A 16,369-nucleotide genomic window follows, 5' to 3' on the forward strand; every position below is an offset into this window, starting at 1 on the left:
CCACAGCATGTGAGGCTTCCGAGGGAGGAACACGGAAGATCATCGAGACTGAGATCTGAGGCGTATAAGTGAAACGGAACTTGACCACGGGCTAGGAAAGAGTGGCGATTAGGTTAAAAACAAACCCTGAAGATAAAAGGAGATGCACACAGCAGTTTGAAAACTAGAGGGTTCGAGGGCAGGAGGGCAACACAGCAGTGCACCAGGAGAGGTGGCGAGGGGAGGCTGGGTGGTGGGGCAGAGCTGGGGCACAGCCGGGGGACCCTAGAGTCTCCACGGCCATGGGCTGCGAGAGCGCCGCCTGCTGAAGCTGTGACCAGGGGCCGAGGGCAAGAATTCACACCCGTCCCATCTTTCTGGATGGAAAGGGAGTGGCGGCAGCAGACCGAGCCCCAAGTCTCTGCCCAGGGTCCCCGCGTCTGTGAGACATTCTGAGCCAAGTGCTGGGGACACAGAGACAGGCAAGATGGCAAGTGGCCACCTCGAAGAACTGTAACGTGCCTGGGGACACCGATGCCCAGTCAGTTACACCAGTATTTACTTAATGAAAACCAAGAAGAGCTATGCAGTCAGCACATATTTGTTGGGTGTCCACTGGGGCTCGTTAGGTGTTAGGGATGTGCTGCTGGGTGGGACACGCAGGTGGGCATTAGGAGGACGTATAAATAAGAGAACTAACCTAGTCGGGGTATGTTCTGGAAGGGCTTCCCTAAAGAAGTGACAGCAGGGGTGCCTGGGTGGCTCAGTCGGTTAAGCGTTCGACTCTCGGTTTCAGCTCAGGTCACGATCTCACAATTCATGGGTTCGAGCCCCGCACAGGGCTCGGCAATGGCAGCGCGGAGCCTGCTTGCAATTCTCTCTCCCTCCTCTCTCTCTCTCTGTCCTTCCCCCACTCTGTCCCCGCCCCCCGTCTCTCCCTCTCTCCCTGTTCCTCCCCCCACACTCACTCTCAAAACAAACACACTTAAAAAAAAAAAAAAGTGACAGCAGACAAGAGTCTTAGATGCAGGACACAGGGAAGGAGGGTGAGGATGTAGACGCCTTCCGGGTGGTTCCCTGACACAAGGTGGACACCGGTGGTCTCGTATCACTGCCCCACCCAGGCTGCTACAACCAACACTTCTTGCACGGTGGGCACAGTGAGTGTCAGGAGGGCGAAAGAGCACGTCCTCTCTCCGCAAGTAGAGCAGGCTGGCTAAGGTGAAGGACTCAGACTGGAGCCTGCTGGTTTTTACCTTCTGGCTCCCTCCCTTCCCAGCGGTGAGAATGCAGGCAGCTGTTCACAGCCGGATCTCCCGATCTGCCTCTTTAAAGGGCGCCATGCAGATTAAACGAGGCAGGGTAGACAGGGCGCTCTGCATACAGCAGATGCCCAATTGCTTAATCAGTGGTGGTTAATGATGATTACTATAATCACCACGGGTAGGACCATCAGGAATGGCTTGACCAAAGAGGCAGGGCTTGTGCAGGATGAACAGGCGCTTCCCCACACGGAAAGAGGGGGACGGCGTTCAGGCAGAGGACCCATGCGTGCAAAGGCTCAAAGACATAAAATAACACAATATGCTGTACTGAGGGTCTCCAGACTTCCAGACCGCTTATGTCTCCAATTCAAAAAGAAGCACAGCCCTAGACCAACACTTTCTCAAGCAGTCCTCACAGGGCTGGGGGAAGCGAACAATAGGAAAGGGGCAGGACTGGGGGGCAGAGGAAGGGAGTCCAGTCCTTGGAGTGGGCAAGGGCACGCGCCCGCCTTTCCTCTGTGCGCTGGGCAGACTCAGGCCCTGAAAGGCAACACTCTCTCACCCCAACCTGCAGGTTTTCTCTACCTGAGCATTTCAAGGACTCAAGTGACTGGCCAGGACACCCTCTGTGTGTGACTCACTGGGCCCAGGGAGGAGACCTGGAAAACAGGGTCCCCAAGCTCAGGCCTCCCACCGCATGGGAAAAAGAAAAGCCAAGCAACACAGAAACGGGAGGGCACAGCACCAGCAACTTCGATCCATCCTGGAGGGTGCAACCCCTACCCAGCTAGCTCTGGGCCTGGCTCCGCCCAGGGCACGGCAGACCTCTTCACGCCGGACCCTCCTGCCATTCTATAAGGCAGGCTCCCCATTTCTCAGTGGAGTAAAGAGACCGAGTGTAGTTAGATAGCTTTCTAAAGGCAAGTCAGAGGTGCCTGAGTGGCTCAGTCGGTTAAGCCTCCGACTCTTGATTTCAGCTCAGGTCATGATCTCACAGTTTGTGAGTTTGAGGCCCACATCAGGCTCTGCGCTGACAGCCTGGAGCCTGCTTGGGATTCTCTCTTTCTCCCTCTCTCTGCCCCTCCCCCACTTGTGCATGCACACACATGCGCACACACACACACACACACACACACACTCTCTCTCTCAAATACATAAACATTAAAATAATAATAATAAAATAAACAATAAAGGTGATCAGAGGCTGGTTGGCCTCCAGATCCAAGGAGCCCATGGCCAGCTGCTGCTGACAGCCCCCTGCCAGGCTTCCCTAGGGCATCCTCCAGGCCTCCATTTCTGCCTCCATCTGGTCACCTACCAAGCCCTGACAAGCTGTCCTCTCATTCAACCTCCTCCCCAGGCCCCTGCCTCTGTCCAGTCAGGCTGCAGCTCGTGCCTTTGGCCCTGGCTGCCACTGAGTATCTTGTTCCCCGGAATGGCCCTCCACACCACCAGAGGTGGCCAACTCGTGGCTGCCAGATAATAGGCATGGTTGTAAGCCCCGAGGAAGACTCTTCAGTGGCGACCAGCGCCCATCTGTACATGCCCCCCGTACGGTGGTCTCATCTCGCGGCTGGCCTGGCCTCACACGGTGCACCAACAACTGTTCCTAGTTCCTTGCGTTCTAGGCTGCACGCTGTGTCCAGGCCTTTGCTCACACTGTGCCCTCCACCCTCAGCGCCTGCCCCTCTCCCTAAACCCCCTTTTCCACTGGGTCACTCCTATTCTTTTTAAAGTCTCCTTTTATTTTTTATTTTTTAATGTTTATTTAATTTTGAGAAAGACAGCGGGGGAGGGGCAGAGAGGGAGGGAGACAGAGGATCCAAAGTAGGCTCCATGCTAATAGCAGAGAGCCCGATGTGGGGCTCAAACTCACAACCTGTGAGATCATGACCTGAACCAAAGTCGGATGCTTAACCAACTGAACCACCCAGGTGCCTCAAGACTTCTTTTAGATGCATGGTGAAGATTCCCTCCAAGGTGGGTCAAGAGTCCATTCTCAGAGTTCCCAGAAGGCCCAGGCATAGCTCCATCACAGGCCTTAAACATTACCTCAAGGCCGGGTGGGAGACCCTCTGTCTCCCCGCCCAGAATGTGAGTCTAGGGGACCAGCCCTGCCCCATCTGGCCCCTGAACACTTCCCCAACTTCCTCCCCCCACTTTTAGCACCTCACTCTGCATTCAAGCCACAGTGGCCTCCTATCAGGCATGTTCTTTCTACCTCAGGGCCTTTGCTCATGCTATTCCTTCTGCCTAGAGGCTCCTTCCCCCTATTTCCATCTAACATGTACCCCTCCTCCAGGACTCAAATTAAACATCACATTCTCAGGGAAGCCTCTCCAAATCCCTGGATTAAGTTAGCACCTGCCTTCTTCACCCCACTGCCTGCTTCCACTGTCAAAGTAGCTACACATGGGTAATTTCATGTATAATGTTCACCTCTTCCTATCAGTGCCTTAAGACCAAGCACCATATTGGTCTTGTTCACTGCTGTGCAACCAGTGCCTGGCACCTGGTAGGGGGTTAGAAAATGTCTGGTGTCTCAGGACAGACCTGAGCTGATGCCCGGGTGGTAACTTCCCCGGGCCTCCCAGAGGAACCGTCAGGGCACAGCGCCCAGTTGCAGGATTTGTGGTGTTCTTCTTTACGGAGCCTGGCATTACAAGGCAGCACACCCTGGGGAGGAGATAAAAGCATCTGCTCTTCTAAAAGACGCTACAACAGCTTCTGGCTGCTGCTGAGCACAAGGCAAGGTCAGGGAAAACTGAAAGAAATGCCAGAGGGGTCATCAGAGGTCACACCAGGCCCTGGTACAAAAGCACAGCTCTCTTCATATGCTGCCAGGGAGGACACATCGTCTTGCCTGGCATCGAAGCAGAGAGGGACAGGGGCTGGCTTCGTCCCTGGTCTCTCCCCTGTTGGGGGGGGGGGGCTGTGCAGGGGCTGAAAGGAGCTGAGCCACCCCAGTGAGAGGGACAAATTAACTACTGCACGGAGATTCCTGCAAACCATGCAGGGCTCCGCTCTTCTCGGGCGTTTCGGATTAATTTTTCTATCCCTCTTTGATGTTTCAGCTCTGTCCCCCTGCAGGCCTGTAACATCTAATTGCAAATTTCTTGAACTTGGTCCCATTGGGGAAATGCCGGCTCCCACAACTGACCCTGTTTGACAGATCGAAGGGGCATTCTTGGGCTTATCAGGCACTGGGGACCGCCAAGTCCTCAGATGGATAGGGAAGACTGGAAGGCAGGACAGGCATCCGGGAGCCTCTGGTCTCCAGCCACCGGGGGACACTGAGGAGAGATGGCCCAATCTAACTGGATCTGAGGGATCACCAGGCTGAGGGTAACAGGAAAACTGGGGGCTCTCAGGGGAAAAACCAGCATCAGAGAGGCCCTGTTAAGGGCAGGGAGGAGACCGGGGATGCCTTGAGGCTGGCTGTGTGTTTCAGCCTGGGCAGGGAGGTGACGGGGGCAGGGGCTCAGGGACTGAAGGCTCAGTGACAGGGGGATTTATACTTTTAACCGAGAAGGCAGAGGAAGCAGTTTGACACCCGCACCCCCAGCCTGCTGTGATAGAAAGAACACAGGCATGGGAGTCAGGGGAGCCTGGGTGCGGGTCCCAGGCCTGCCACTCACAAGGTAAGTGCCTTGGGCAAGGAGCCCAGCCTCGTTTTCCTCATCCAAGAAATGAGGGTAAATCCGACGTGGCAGTTAAATGAGTGAATGGCTGTTAAGTGCCCAGCTCGGGCCTGGTGTGCCTCAGTCACGCACCTGTCTCCAAACTTCTCTTTCTGGGTCCCCGATAATGAATCTCGTCCAAAAATGGAGGGAAGCAGGGATGGAGGAGGAAGGGAAGGCCTGGCGGGGCCTTGGGGGACTCACTTGGCTCGCAGGGCAAGCTGCCGATCATTGGGGCAAACCCACTGGTCGTTCCCGCTGCCGAAGATGGTGTCGGCCATGGCCTGGAGTGCCCAGCCGGGGCAGGGAGTCACATCTGAGGTGAGAAGAGGGAAAGACAAGGAGCGTGTCATCAGCTGGGGAGGAGATGGCGCACCAAGCGCTGGCACTTCCGGCGTGTCCCCGTGCCAGGCCACCTGCGGACGCATCACCCACAGAATCCCTTCTCCGGCTAAATACCGTTCCCTCAAAGCTCCTCTTTCTCATAATTCTGGGAGGGATAACTACGTGGCTCATGGAGCTAAGTGATAAGATTGGACATGACTGGCCGGACATCCGGGGTTAGAAGCAGAAAAGGGAGAAGAGGCACATCTCAGTAATCTTCAAGTTGGCCGGCAGGCCCTGAGGGCATTTGACTCCCGCCCCTCCCGAGTACAGCCCCTACTGGACTGAGCACAATGCCTAGCAGGAGGGGCTGGGGCCAAGGGGGCACACAGCTAGATAGCCCGGGCAAGCCTTACACCACCCCCAAACCTGGGGGTCCCATCGCAGCAGCCCAAGGCCCATGGGTGCAGTGAAAGTTGGCCACCCTCACGGGCTCTGCTCCCCACCATGTTCTGCTGACCATCACAGTGCTCCCCAGAGCAGGAAGGAGGGCAGGGAGCAGCGGCTGCAGCCGGACTGCCATCCTGCACAACTGTAGGGGGCACGGTCCACCAGGACTACAGTGACAACGGCACCCTCGGGCATCCTGCAGGGAGGCACCCCGGCTCCAGAACTTCCTGGTGGTTTAACTGGTGCAGCCCAACTTAGCTACCTTTCTCCTTGCCACCAAGGATATGACCGGCTCCTTGATTATCTAGCATGAGGATTATCTAGCTCATGTATTCTGAAGGGAGTGTGTGTGCGTGTGTGCGTGTGTGTGTGTGTGTGTGTGTGTGTGTGTGTGTGTGTGTGTGTGTTGAGGGAACGGAAAAGAGAGTAACTCAATCCCAGAGCAAAGATGAGGGATTGCACTGAGTTATCCACACCGCCCGGGCCAATCCCATCTAGACCAGTAGATCTCAAACACAGGAATCTTTCATACTCTTAAAAATTACTGAGGTTGGGGGCGCCTGGGTGGCTCAGTCGGTTGGGTGTCTGACTCTTGATCTCGGCTCAGGTCACAATCTCACGGTTCATGAGATGGAGCCCCACACGGGGCTCTGTGCTAACAGCAAGGAGCCTGCTTGGGATTCTCTCTCCCTCACTCTCTGCCCCTCCCCCACTCATGCTCATTCTCTCCCTCTCTCTCAAAATTAATAAGCATTTTTTAAAAAAAGTTACTGAGGTTGGAAATTAGTCTAGCAGTGCCTTCAATGTTAAACAGAGTTACCATGTGACCCAGAAACTCCTTCGAGGTATATACCCAAGAGAACTGAACATATATGTCCACACAAAACCTTTTATATGGGTGTTCATAGCAGCATTATTCACAACAGCCAAAAAGTGGGAACAATTTAAATGTCCACCAACTTACAAATGGATAAAATATGCCATATCCATGCACACTGGAATATTATTTGGCCATAAAAGAATAAAGTACTGATACAGGCTATAACACGGCTGAACCCTGGAAGCATTATGCTAAGTTTCAAGAGTCAGTCACAAAAGACCACATATTGTACGATTCCATTTACAAGAAATGTCCAGAACAGGCAAATCCAGAGAGGCAAAAAGTAGATTCATGGCTGTCAGGGTCTGGAGTGCGGGTGGCCAGAGGAGAATGAGGAGTTTCTACTACTCAGTTCAGGGTTTCTTTTGGGGGGTCATGAAAATGTTCTGGAATTAGGTCACGATGATGGTTGCACAACTTTAAGAGTAAACTAAAACCAATGAATTGTAACCCTCAAGAGTGTGAATTTTCTGGTATAGGAACTATACCTCATTAAACTGTTATAAAAAATTCTTTCCAATGGCAAATGATGTGAGCTTTATCTATTCATATTTACCACATTAGAAATTAAAACTAAAAAAAATTTTAATTGTAATTCATCAAAAAACAATAAACCCATTAGATGTTCACATATTTTATGTATGTATGTATGTATGTATGTATGTATGTATGTGTGTGTGTGTTTATATTTAGGGGCGCCTGGATGGCTCAGTGAGTTAAGCATCTGACTTCAGCTCAGGTCATGATCTCACGGTCCATGAGTTCGAGCCCCGCCTCAGGCTCTGTGCTGACAGCTCGAAGCCTGGAGCCTGCTTCGGATTCTGTGTCTTCCTCTCTGCCCCTCCCGTTTGTGCTCTGTCGCTCGCTCTCTCTTTCTCTCGCTCTCAAACATGTTACATTTCTTTTTGAGAGAGAGAGCACGAGAGGGGGAAGCATAGAGGGAGGGGGACAAGGGATCCAAAGCAGGCACTGCACTGACAGTAGAGAGCCCAATGTGGGGCTCTAATTCACAAACTATGAGATCATGACCTGAGCCAAAGTCAGCCACTCAACCAACTGAGCCACCCAGGCTCCCCCTCTATATATATTATTTAAAATATATATATTTTTTCAGAACAAAAACAATTAGTGAGAATGGTATTGCTTTACATTTTAAAAAGTCTGCAGGTGCGCCTGGGTGGCTTGGTCGGTTAAGCATCCAGCTTCGGCACAGGTCATGGTCTCGTGGTCTCGTGGTTTGTGGGTTCAAGCCCCACGTCAGGCTCTGTGCTGACAGCTCGGAGGCTGGAGCCTGCTTCGGATTCTGTGTCTCCCTCCCTCTCTCTGTCCCTCCCCTGCTCGTGATGTGTCTCTCTCTCTCAAAAATAAATGTTAAAAATTTTTTTTTACATAAAAATAAAAATCTGTGTAATATTTGGTTTAACAAGTCAGCTGGGTGTTCACATCTGATTTTTTTGTTCAATCTTTTGTGATTACGTGGTTTTGTTAAACTGCAGGAAGGATATCCAGATTCTCACAGATATGTACTACATGTGGAAAAGGGAGGAATATCTTAATCTATGTACCTACCTACCTATCTGTTTAGTAGGCTTCATGTCCAGCACAGAGCCCAAGGTAGGGCTTAAACTCACGACCCTGAGATCAAGACCTGAACCGAGATCAAGAGTCGGATGCTCAACCTACTGAGGCACCCAGGCGTCCCAAGGGAGGAGTACTTCAATAGTCTTCCTGGATAATTGTGGATACTCTTTCATACTGTACCAGAACTCAACAGATGGTAGTTTCCTAAAGATTAGTTTCAAATGTGGCATCTGGAACCGCATTAATGAACTTTTCATTTTCAGTACATTTGTGAGAGAACAGGATGCAGTGTTTTATTACTATCAGGAAAACAGTTTTGACCTTGTGAATTTCCTGAAAGGTACCGGGGATCCCCAGGGATCCTTGGATCATGGTTTGAGAACTACTGTTCCAGACCAATGTCACCGATTTCTATGATGACCAGCAGGGGGCAGCGGGTGGACTGTAGCTAACTGACCCACATAGAGACCAAGCCCATGACCTAGAATGCAGTGGTCTCCCTGTCCCGCGCAGCACATCCAAGTACCTGTGTTCCACTGTGGGCCACCTGGGGAGAGAGACCTGAGCACCCCCAGACCCTAAAGGGACCCCATGGCCAGGCCCAGCACTGGGAGGCCACCATCACCAAAGTCCTCCTCAAATCGAAAGCCTTGATCTTCTCCCAAATGAGGCGAACATATGATCCAGGAAAACACAGACAGGGTCAAAATGACACTCATCAAATAAGTGTAAACCAGTGTCCCACCTCCAGCCTTCAGTGCTCTATGGTTTGTTTTGTTGTTTTTTTGAAATTTCTGTTATCAGGGCGCCTGGGTGCCTCAGTCGGTTGAGTGTCCGACTTCGGCTCAGGTCACGATCTCACGGTCCGTGAGTTCGAGCCCCGCGTCAGGCTCTGCGCTGATGGCTCAGAGCCTGGAGCCTGCTTCCGATTCTGTGTCTCCCTCTCTCTCTGCCCCTCCCCCGTTCATGCTCTGTCTCTCTCTGTCCCAAAAATAAATAAACATTAAAAAAAAAAAAAGAAAAAAAAGAAACTTCTGTTATCTTGTGACTAGCACAATCACACTGCCACGTGGGTGTGAAAAGCATTACTCTGTTCCAAGTAAACATTTAGAACATACTACAATTCATTAGCCTGCTCATTATTTTTTTAAAAAAATACTTTGAGGGGACGCCTGGGTGGCTCAGTCGGTTAAGCGTTCCACTTCAGCTCAGGTCATGATCTCACGGTTTGGGAGTTTGAGCCCCACACTGGGCTCCTTGCTGGAGGTACAGAGCTTGCTTGGGATTCTCTCTCTCTTTCTCTCTCTTTGCTCCTCCCCTGCTCGCTCGAGCTCGCTCTCTCTCTGTCTCCCTCAAAATAAATAAATACGAACTTAAAAAAAAATACTTTGGGAGCTGCAAGAAATGGAAACGATGGGGGTCTCCCTGACCCAGAGGGACTGGACTGTGTCTGGGCAAACAGGGTGTTGAGGAGCCACCGCTCCTGCCACAGCCTGCAGGGGGCGCCACGTCCCCGGCCACTGCTCCCAGGGCTGGAGGGTCCTGAGCCTCTCCCTCCGCTCTACCACAGACACCCCCACAGAAGCAGGGGCACATGAGGGGTGACCCCCGGAGGGAGTGGAGCCAGCCAGGGAACCTCAGGGTGGCTCTTCCATCTTCTGGACCAAAACTGTGTGGAGCTGGGCAGGGGGAGGTGAGGAGAAGGAAGGGGTCCTAGGCTCTCACGCGCCCACCTTCACCTCCTTTAATGGTGGGGACAGGTGGGGACAACCCAGAAGAAGACCGCAGAGGTCAAGATTTCAACAACAGTTCCTCACAGGCTGAAATCAGCCTTTAGGGGATGAAGCCCTTTGGTCTCCTGTGGGTGATTCCCTAGGGGTGCCAGAGTTTGGGGATCACTTGCAAGAGAGCCCCCAAGCTAACATTTCTCTCTCCTCTGACCCGTCTGAATTCTGTTCCTCTTCTTTTTTTTTTTCCTGTTTTTTGGTTTTTTACTCTTCTCTTCTTTTCAAAACTTTGGCAGAAATAACTCTGCCGTCGCCCACAGGTACTGTTCTGTTCTCCCTAAACCTAATCAGTACAGAAGAGAAAGGAGAGGTTAAGAGAAAAGGCCACACAGCTAGTTGCGCTGGTCTACTAACCCTTACTTCAATGTTAATTTCTCTGCCCTGGGTCACCTTCTGCCGTAGGGCGGAGGGAAGTGTTTTGAGTGGTGAGGAAGGGGGAAAGAAGACTCAGCTGGACAGAAACGCCGCGTCAAAGTCTGGCTTTTATGCACACGTCCTGAAAGACCGGGAACAAGTCAGCTGTCTTCTTTGGGCCCGTTTTCTCAGAGGGATCCGAAGGGGCAGAGACAGGCTGCAGGGACTGCCCTGGGCAATTCTGACACCTGAGTCCACCCTGCCGAGTTGCGAGTTGCGGGAGGGAGGCACAGGTGGCAGATGGGGGACTGGAGAAGGGTCCTGGGGCAGGAGGGGGGTGGCTGCTCCAACCTGGGAGGTGGGAACTGAGCCCCACCCCAGCCTAGTCCCTGAGGGGGTGGGGCGGGAGAAGGAAGGCATCCCCCTGTCCCCCACCCCTGTCACTATGCTCAGGAAGCTTCAGGGAAGATGAGCGGATGGCACCTTCGAGGCCCTGGGGTTGTGAACGCTGGCCGGCAGGGTCTTAGACGGTGCCAAGTTCGCGGCCGGGCTTGTCCACAGGGGTGTCTCTGAGGGAGAACTGGGGCTTCTGCCCAGGCTGCAGCCCACATCTCGCAAGGCACAGCTGTCCCTCGTCCACAAAGAGCAACCTTGGGACGAACGCTGAGAGAGGAAGGGCAGCTTGAGGAGCCACATTTTAGGAAGCTGCCAACAGAGCCAGCTCAGGCTTTCCAAATCTCTTCAGTCTGAGCCAGCTGCCGGCTCCCTCGCATCACCAGCCAACCTCTGTCCCCGGCTTCCCGAACGCTCTTCATCCAGGGGGCTCCTCTGCCAAGCTGTGTGCTCACCACCAGCCAGCACGCACCGCCTGGGTTCTGCTCCAGGAGGAGGCCCCTCCCAAAGCCCATGCCCTCTTAAGAGCTGGGTCCTTAAGGCTTCCGAGGAGCAGTACCATGTGAGTTGAACGTATTAACAAGTGCCAATCTGTCCCGGCCAAAAATCAACTGATGGAACAGAACAGGGCCTTACAGAAGGCCAGTGAAAAGGCAGGAAATGCAAACCGCACATACTGGAGGGAAAAGCGAGACTCGGGCCTAGAGGGAAGCAAGGCGGCAGGGTCCGCGGAGAGAGGGCTGCATGGAGCCCTGGCCTGCTCTTGAACAAGCAGAGAACAGGTGGCCGGGGCCAGGCCTCCCCCTGAAGTCCTTCCAGCCGTGAGGGGGAAGAGCCTGAAGGAGAGGCATATGTGGCGTGCCTGTGTGTGTGTGTGTGTGTGTGTGTGTGTGTGTGTGTGTGTGCGCGCGCGTGCACGAGCGTGTGTGTCCTGCTGAGAAGGGAGACTGGTCCCGGGGGAGGTGGGCGTCAGGTCTGGGAACCCAGGCTCCCATTTTACTGACAACACGCTCCCCCCTCCTTCCCCACAGGCCTGTGCCCTCGTCCCCTCTCTGTCCCCGGGGCCCAGCACAGGGCCTGCCACAAAGCCGGCGCTCAGGGACTAGCTGTTCGGTGGAACTGATTTCCTCAGAGAGAGACGGCCATTCCCAGACAAGGCAGAGTAGCTCAGGGCAGCCCGTGCTCTGCGACTTGTTCGCTCACAAAACAGTTTGTTCCTCGGGACTCCCCGCTGGGTAGTCAGCACCCAGTGGCTCCGACGGCTGAGCCACCTCCCCACTTAACCCAGAGGCCAGTGTGCCACAGGGCCCCCGCTGGGACACTGGGCCTCCAGGTGCTGCCTCCATCCTGGACTCAGGGGATCCTTGGGGGACAGGGAACAGGGAACAGGAAATGCATTTCCTCAGAAAATTCCACAGGGTGGGGGGCGCCTCGGTGGCTCAGCAGGTTGAGCATCCGGCAACTTCAGCTCAGGTCATGATCTCACAGCTCGTGGGTTCGAGCCCCGCATCAGGCTCTGTGCTGAGAGCCCAGAGCCTGGAGCCTGCTTCGGATTCTGTCTGTCTGTCTGTCTGTCTCTCTCTCTCTCTCTGCCCCTCCCCCGCTCACACTGTGTCTCTCAAAAATAAATGAACATTAAAAAAATGATCTTACTTTCTTTAAAAAAAAGAAAGAAAGAAAGAAAGAAAGAAAGAAAGAAAGAAAGAAAGAAAGAAAGAAAGAAAGAAAGAAAGAAAGAAAGAAAGAAAGAAAGAAAGAAAAGTCCACGGGAAGGAGGTTCATGAGCCCCAGGCAACTTTCTGAGGCAGATCTGTGAAAACAAACTCGTTTTTACAGAGAGTTCCAATTGTCTCTCCCTAAAGTCCAAAGCTTGTCACTCTGGGTGTTAGTCACTGTCGACTGTCTCCCCTGGACAAGCCACAATGCAACCGCAGTCACCTTCTGGACACTGCCGAATACAGGACAGAAACCAGCCTGCACTCACTCATCACCCACCCCAGATGAATACTCTGGACATCTCAGTGTAAGGCCTCTTGATTTTGTTCCGGATATTTCTGTAGAAACTCCAAATAAAATTGGGTTCTTGCTACACATCCTGTTTGCTGTTTTCTTATCACATGGTACTTTCTCACATTATTAAAATGCCTCAAAAAACCATGATTTTTAATTGTAACTTAGCATTCTGGATATGTTTTGTCATTTTCCTCTTTGGGAGCACACAGATGACTTGCAGTTTTGTTCTATTATATTTATATTCAACACCAAAATGCGTATCTGTGAGATAAACCTCTGTGCCTATCTCTGATTATTTCGTTAGGATCGATTCCTTTTGTTCTCTCTCGGTGGCTGTTTGGAAGCAGCGTCCTGCTCTTGCTGGTGACTTGTGTTTGCCTTTGCATGTGGCGTGCAAAGGGGAAAGTATACTTTTGGCTAATATATTCTTGAGACAATTTTACTCTTCACAGCCGCTCAAAGCTGTCAGTTGCAGGCCTCAGCCTGCTCTCTCCAAGGTGCTTCTAGAATGGCTCACCACTTTTCGTAGTGACAGAGTTGCATCTCTTTCCCATCGGTCTCATGTGGATTTTGGATTTTCGGTCCCAGAAGGCAGATGAAAGAGCCTGTCTGGAAATCTCCAATAAGCTGGTTTTATAATGCACACAGCCAGGGGTGCCTGGGTGGCTCAGTCGGTTAAGCGTCCGACTTCGGCTCAGGTCATGGTCTCACGGCTCATGAGTTTGAGCCCCACATCAGGCTCTGTGCTCGGAGCCTAGAGCCTAGAGCCTACTTCAGATTCTGTGTCTCCCTCTCTCTCTGCCCGTCCCCTGCTTGTTCTCTCCCTCTCTCTCTCAAAAATAAACATTGACAACAAAAAATGTATAACACGTACAGCCCTCTAATCACTAAAAAAGGCCTCTGCTCCACAAACATTCGCATCCACTTGAAAGAAGCCTTAAAGGGCTTCGTGTGCTCAGAATCCAGTGAAGCGAACACGGAAGTGAACACAGAGCCCCGAGTGACCCGGGTAGTCATGTAACACCGCCCCCCCTCCAGCCAATGTTCTCCTCCGAAAAGGGGCAGGGGGGCTCCAACTCCACCACAGGCTCCTGGTGAGGAGGAAATGAAAGGGCACTGCCGTGAACTCCACACAGCAGCACAAATCGTCACAATCCAAGAAAACACTACTGTCAGACCCCCCGTCCCTCCAAACTCACACGTGCTTTAACACAGTGCTGGGAACCGCTGCGGCTGCAGCTGTCTCCGAGAGGGCGGGGGCGGGGAGGTACAAAGCAACCCGCCCTTTGAGAAGGATTACACACACCCACGGGGTCCTCTGCTCTGCCTGCCAGGGCCAGGGTGGGGACACAGGCACCTGCCCTATTACCAAAGCTAATCACCTTTCCCTGGGGTGGTTATGTCTCCCACCTTTAGACCCTGGCATTTTCCACCTCCTTGATTTTGTTTCAGGGAGCATCCACTGATACAGCTGGGACGATGACCATCCCTCCCCCCCACTGCCCCTGGGTGTGCTGTGGATAGACAGCCTCGTGGGAGAGAAGAAATGATACCGAGAGAACAGTGGGAACGGAGTCGGCAGAATGGAAGGGCTGAAAGAAACCACAGGGTCTAGGAGGGGACACCACGTGCAAAGGCAAACACAAGTCGCCAGCAAGAGCAAGACGCCGCTTCCAAACAGCCACCAAGAGAGAACAAAAGAACGTGCGTGCGAGGCGTAGGAGGTTTTCTCTGAGTTGCTGAACCAGGATGAATGAAATGCAAGGTCTAGCCAAGAGCCCTGGCTGACCCATGGACTCAGGAACAATAAATAAATGTTGTAAACCACCAAGTTTGGAGGTGCTTGTTACACAGCATTATCGTGACAAATATATAACTGATACAAATGCTATCTGGTAAATAAAATCCCAACCCTGACCTCACTATCCAGCCCCACCCCCTCCCAGAGCTGTTTAGGGTTTGAGACCAGATGAGGAAGGCAAACTGGAGCCACAAGAGGCAAACAAGACCGCTCTGCTCCCCACCCACATGTCAGAGTAAGGAGAGGGGACTGGGGAGGGGCCTAGAGCCTTGGCAGGCAGCCTGCGCAGGGCTGGAAAAGAGGCTTCATCCCAGTGCCAAATCTGAGCCGACATGGAGAGTGCTGAACTGGGCAGGATTCAGGGCCTGCATTCAGCCTCTAGAGGACAGACGGCTGTGATCCTTCCCTCATGCCTGGCCTGGGCGGGCGGGAAGAGTGCCTGTACACCCTCTACTGCCCAGTCTGCCATCCCAAGACAGCTAGCTGTGATGGGCCAGGGTGGCAGGTGAGTAGACGAGGGTCTAAAGGAGGAAGGAAAAGCAGGGATAAATATCAAAAAATACTTGCCACCAAGCTGGCGCTTCCCGAGGTCTCCAAGACACCGTATAAGAGCCCTCAGTTCTACACCCAGGTATTAATATTCCAGGGAACCCTTAGCAACAGGCCCTGACATCTGTTCTGTTACCATGATACGGGAAACATGCTAATAGCAAGATAAGGTGAGCTGAGACATCCGCATTTCCTCCACCTGTCACGCCACACTGGAGGATGAAAGATCCAGACAGGAAGCCTCGAAGGCCTGTCTGAAACCAGAAGGAACCTCTCTATGGTGTCTTGGGCTAATTATGCATGAGGCAGGGCTCGAGGGTTTGGGAGATGAGACAGGACCCCTGAGGAAGCTACTGCCTGACAAACGTCCCTAGAACTCACCCTGTCAGCAGGCATCCTGCCAGATCTGCTTCCTTGAGGGACTCTTCCCTCCCCTGCCTATTCAGTCCTCTGCCTCTCTTGCTCAGACTGCGGCAAAACCTTCCCAGTTGGCCTTGGGACCTCCTGGGGCCCACTTCACGCCCTTCACTTGCAGCCAGAGAGGTCGTCCTTAAAGCTTAGGTCAGGCCCTGTGATTCCCTTGCTCAAAAACCTTCAATGGCTCCCCACTGCCAAAGGAAAAGACCAAGGCCACACTCGAGGTCATCCGTGATCTGACCCTAACTACCCCACCAGCCTCACCTGCCACCACAACCCTCCACAAAACTCATGCTCTAGTCACTGGGCACCTGGACACATTCTGGCTGCTCACCTCTGTCTCCAGAACTTCTCACATGAAACGTCGTTCTTGCACGTTGTCTGCCCGCAGAGGCCCAGTAACCACCTCCTCTGGGAATTCTCTAACTCCTCCCCACCTAGCTCCTGTTCAGAATCCACCCCTCCCTCCCTCCCCACAGCATTTCATTCCCCTTTGTATCCTGGGGGGGGGGGGGGGGAGGGGGGTCTTTACCTCTGTTACCCGTATGAAGGCCACAGCCCCCAGGATGTGCCTCCGTGTCCCTGGGCTAGCATGGTGCTCTGAGCATGGCGGGTGTCATTGCACCTTTATGGACCTAATACTAACCTTCAAGAGTTTACCACAGCCCATGGAATAATGCCCAGCCTCCCCGGCCTGGAACTGAAGGCCCCACATTGCGACCTCGGGCTTCCTTAACCACACGCAGGCCCACCCACCGCACAGGCCTCACCTGCCCTGCCTCTGGCCCACTCTGCAAAGTGGTTTCCACCGACTAGAATGGTAGGAAACCTAGAAAGGACCCCGACTCTTGAGGAGTGGTCAACTCAACAAGAGCACATCCAGGCACAATGTCACA

At 53.0% G+C, this 16,369-nt stretch overlaps 1 protein-coding gene across 1 annotated transcript in view; it reads right to left on the reverse strand.

The window, feature by feature from the left end:
• The window catches only part of RPH3AL (rabphilin 3A like (without C2 domains)), a 148,272-nt gene that overhangs the window by 86,210 nt on the left and 45,693 nt on the right, over positions 1-16,369 (reverse strand). The window contains 1 exon segment of the mRNA XM_023244657.2: positions 5,129-5,240. Within this exon segment, the coding sequence (XP_023100425.2) occupies positions 5,129-5,205 (77 nt within the window). The 5' untranslated portion in view covers positions 5,206-5,240.

This window comes from Felis catus, chromosome E1 (genome assembly GCF_018350175.1).
Source record: "Felis catus isolate Fca126 chromosome E1, F.catus_Fca126_mat1.0, whole genome shotgun sequence".
NCBI classification, from domain to species: domain Eukaryota; kingdom Metazoa; phylum Chordata; class Mammalia; order Carnivora; family Felidae; genus Felis; species Felis catus.